This window comes from Cibotium barometz, chromosome 33 (genome assembly GCF_041138505.1).
Source record: "Cibotium barometz isolate CiBa-2024 chromosome 33, ASM4113850v1, whole genome shotgun sequence".
In the NCBI taxonomy this organism is placed as follows: Eukaryota; Viridiplantae; Streptophyta; class Polypodiopsida; order Cyatheales; family Cibotiaceae; genus Cibotium; species Cibotium barometz.
Genome location: NC_141078.1, coordinates 11,713,977 through 11,716,672, shown reverse-complemented (window position 1 = coordinate 11,716,672; position 2,696 = coordinate 11,713,977). Strand labels below are relative to the sequence as shown.

The following is a 2,696-nucleotide window of genomic DNA, read 5'->3' as shown; positions in this document are numbered from 1 at the left end:
TTCCACATCCAGTTTAGAATGCACATCCATCAAACTTAAGCTTAAAATTTCATCAGCCCGCATTTCAGGCATCATATGCTGATCCCCCAAATATGTCAAACCTACTTTGTACTCTTTAATCTTGACAATCCTCCTGCTCAATTTGATCCATAAGACCTGTATTTGATTCAATTCAAAAATCAATCCACTTGTTCAAATTCTTTGCAACTGAAACATCTCCTTGCTGAATATCAACCTACGACATCAAAATATGTCCTTCAAAACATTCAAAGTCAAAATTCTGATTTCCCTGATCATCCACAATATCACTTATATTAGTCAAGAAATCCGCTTGAATCCGCCAACTATCAAAATTAGCATCTGGAAACTCCTATGGTATTCCTGCAGCACCTGAAATGTGACCATAACAATTATCTACAACAACCATGCGTTGATGTACAAGAACGGATTTTGCTCGTGTTTCGCCATATTCCTCTGAAATACACCTGCTTGCTGGAAATTCCTCCCACTAGTTTTTTTATTGCAAAATCTATTTATAGGGTTCAAATATCAATTCTGCAATATCTTTTGACTGCAAATCCTTCTGTGTGGATCTTTCTGGTGGAAATTCTTCTTGAACTGACATATTTGCCAAAAATTCCTCTTCAGCAAATCTGATTTCAGGGAATTCCTCCTGATTTGATTCTGTATCTGTAATTCCACACACATCATCCATGGAACCTAAAAACAACTGAATCACATCCTCCTCTTCATTCATCTTGCTATCCGCCTCTTCAATTGCGCTTTGAATGACATGAACAACATCATTGCTATGTATGATCTTATTCTCCTTACAACATTCTTCAGATGCAAGTGACATATGTAACCTAATGTTGAGCAATGAATCTTCCTCTTCCACTCCATGAGCATACTCTAGTGGTAGGTTAGGGGTATCTAGGGGCTCTTCTAGGCTCTCTTGGCCAACCTCCTTTTGCACCTCCTTCTCCTCCATCTTTGGTATCCCCACTTGATGGATTTCAATCTCCATGCAAACCCAAATGTCATCATCATCACTTGACTCCCCTTCAAACTCATCCGCATATGCATCCCTCAACTTCTCACATGCTCTTTGTAACTTCCCAATGCGTTTCCTACTTGAACATGACCTTCGCCTATCTCCTTTGTGATCAGCTAACCATTCATATGCATTCTCTAAGTCATCCTCAAAATCCGCCAACCTTTCAAATGCAGTCTCCATTTCCTCCCAAGATGATGCCTTATGCACTTTATGGATGATTTTATGAAACTTTGTGCATAGGTCAACCATACACCATTTCCTACATGCATCTTTATTTGAGCACTCATCAATTGCACATGGACAATCATCCACCTCATGCTTCCGACTCATGCAAGCCTCACATTTTTTCTTCTTCTTCTTACCCCCCATGACACACATATAATTAAAATACAACAATCATATTCAGCCCTCAAGAAAGATGCACCACACCAATCCGAGACCCATTAAATTTGCTAAACGGAGAGCCACGGATGTTGTACCGGGATCCGCAAAGTTCATTTAATTGGCTGCTTAAAATTGATTGAAATATTTTAAATTGATAATATTATGATTTCTCCTTGAAAAAATTTCCATAAAAATTTGCCTTCTGGCTGCAAAGCAGATTCAGTCTGCAAATCAGAAAAACTGTCAAACTGTGTTGTCAAACTGCACTGTCAAAATCTGCCATACTGCCAAAATCCGCCATGATCCTCCTTGCTATGAACCTTTCCGCCTTACTACTGATCTTACAAAATAAGAATATGAAGGCTATTGTGAATTCTCCAGAATGTATTACCATTCAGCATCTAACTTCCAGGAAATCGTAACATCCTATCAAATCCCTAGATATGATTCTTCTGCTGCCTATCAAATCCCGAAACTGATGAATCCAGACCTTCTTCCTCATGATGGAGATAATATCTCTAGGAAGGTCAGAAAAATTCTGATTGAAGAATATTTCTGCATAAGCATTTACTTCCTCCTCATCTGTTTCCCAGTTTCGTAAATCATATAGCAACCCATCCATATAGAGAAAATCCTCTTATCCCTGAAAAACTCTAGGTTTGTTCCTAATCTACCCTTTTCAAAGTAGAAACCCGCAGGATTGCCAGTGTATATTCGTGACTCAAATCAGACTTTTACTAGACCTAGTTCAGATTCATAGAAGTAAGACTAAAATTAGAATACACACGTGGATGATAGAAATGAGTCCGAATGCCATTGCAGAGCACAGACAGAACTCCTTAATTCATCATATCCAAAACACAATAGTGCGGCTGATTAAAAGCCCGCATCAGTTACAAGTGGTTATAACCGCATTCCTCCATCAAAATTTTCCAAGATATAATGAAAGTCTGACTAAGGTATTTTGCAAAAGGACTTACAAAAAGGAACTGCTAAACTTGAAAACTAAAAGAAAGTAAAGTAATCTATGGTACTGTAAGTAGAGCCCTAACAATATTGCACAATATCTTATCACTATTTGCTTTCATATAGTAGATGTTGATCATTCACTCTATGTGCAAGTAAGAGAACTGTGGTCATCACCATCTATGTGGATGACTTGATTGTTAGGGATGCAAATGAAGATGAAGTTCAGAATTCAAAGAGTCTTCTCAAGAAGAAGTTTAACATGAAGAGTTGAGATACTTTCTTATAT

General features: G+C 37.9%; 1 protein-coding gene across 1 annotated transcript; it reads right to left on the bottom strand.

Annotated features, from left to right (window-relative positions):
- Positions 1-529: 529 nt before the first annotated feature.
- Positions 530-1,237, bottom strand: LOC147619302 (uncharacterized). Its single transcript, XM_086773424.1, has one exon. The coding sequence runs from the start codon at positions 1,235-1,237 to the stop codon at positions 530-532; it is 708 nt and encodes a 235-aa protein (XP_086629550.1).
- Positions 1,238-2,696: the final 1,459 nt, after the last annotated feature.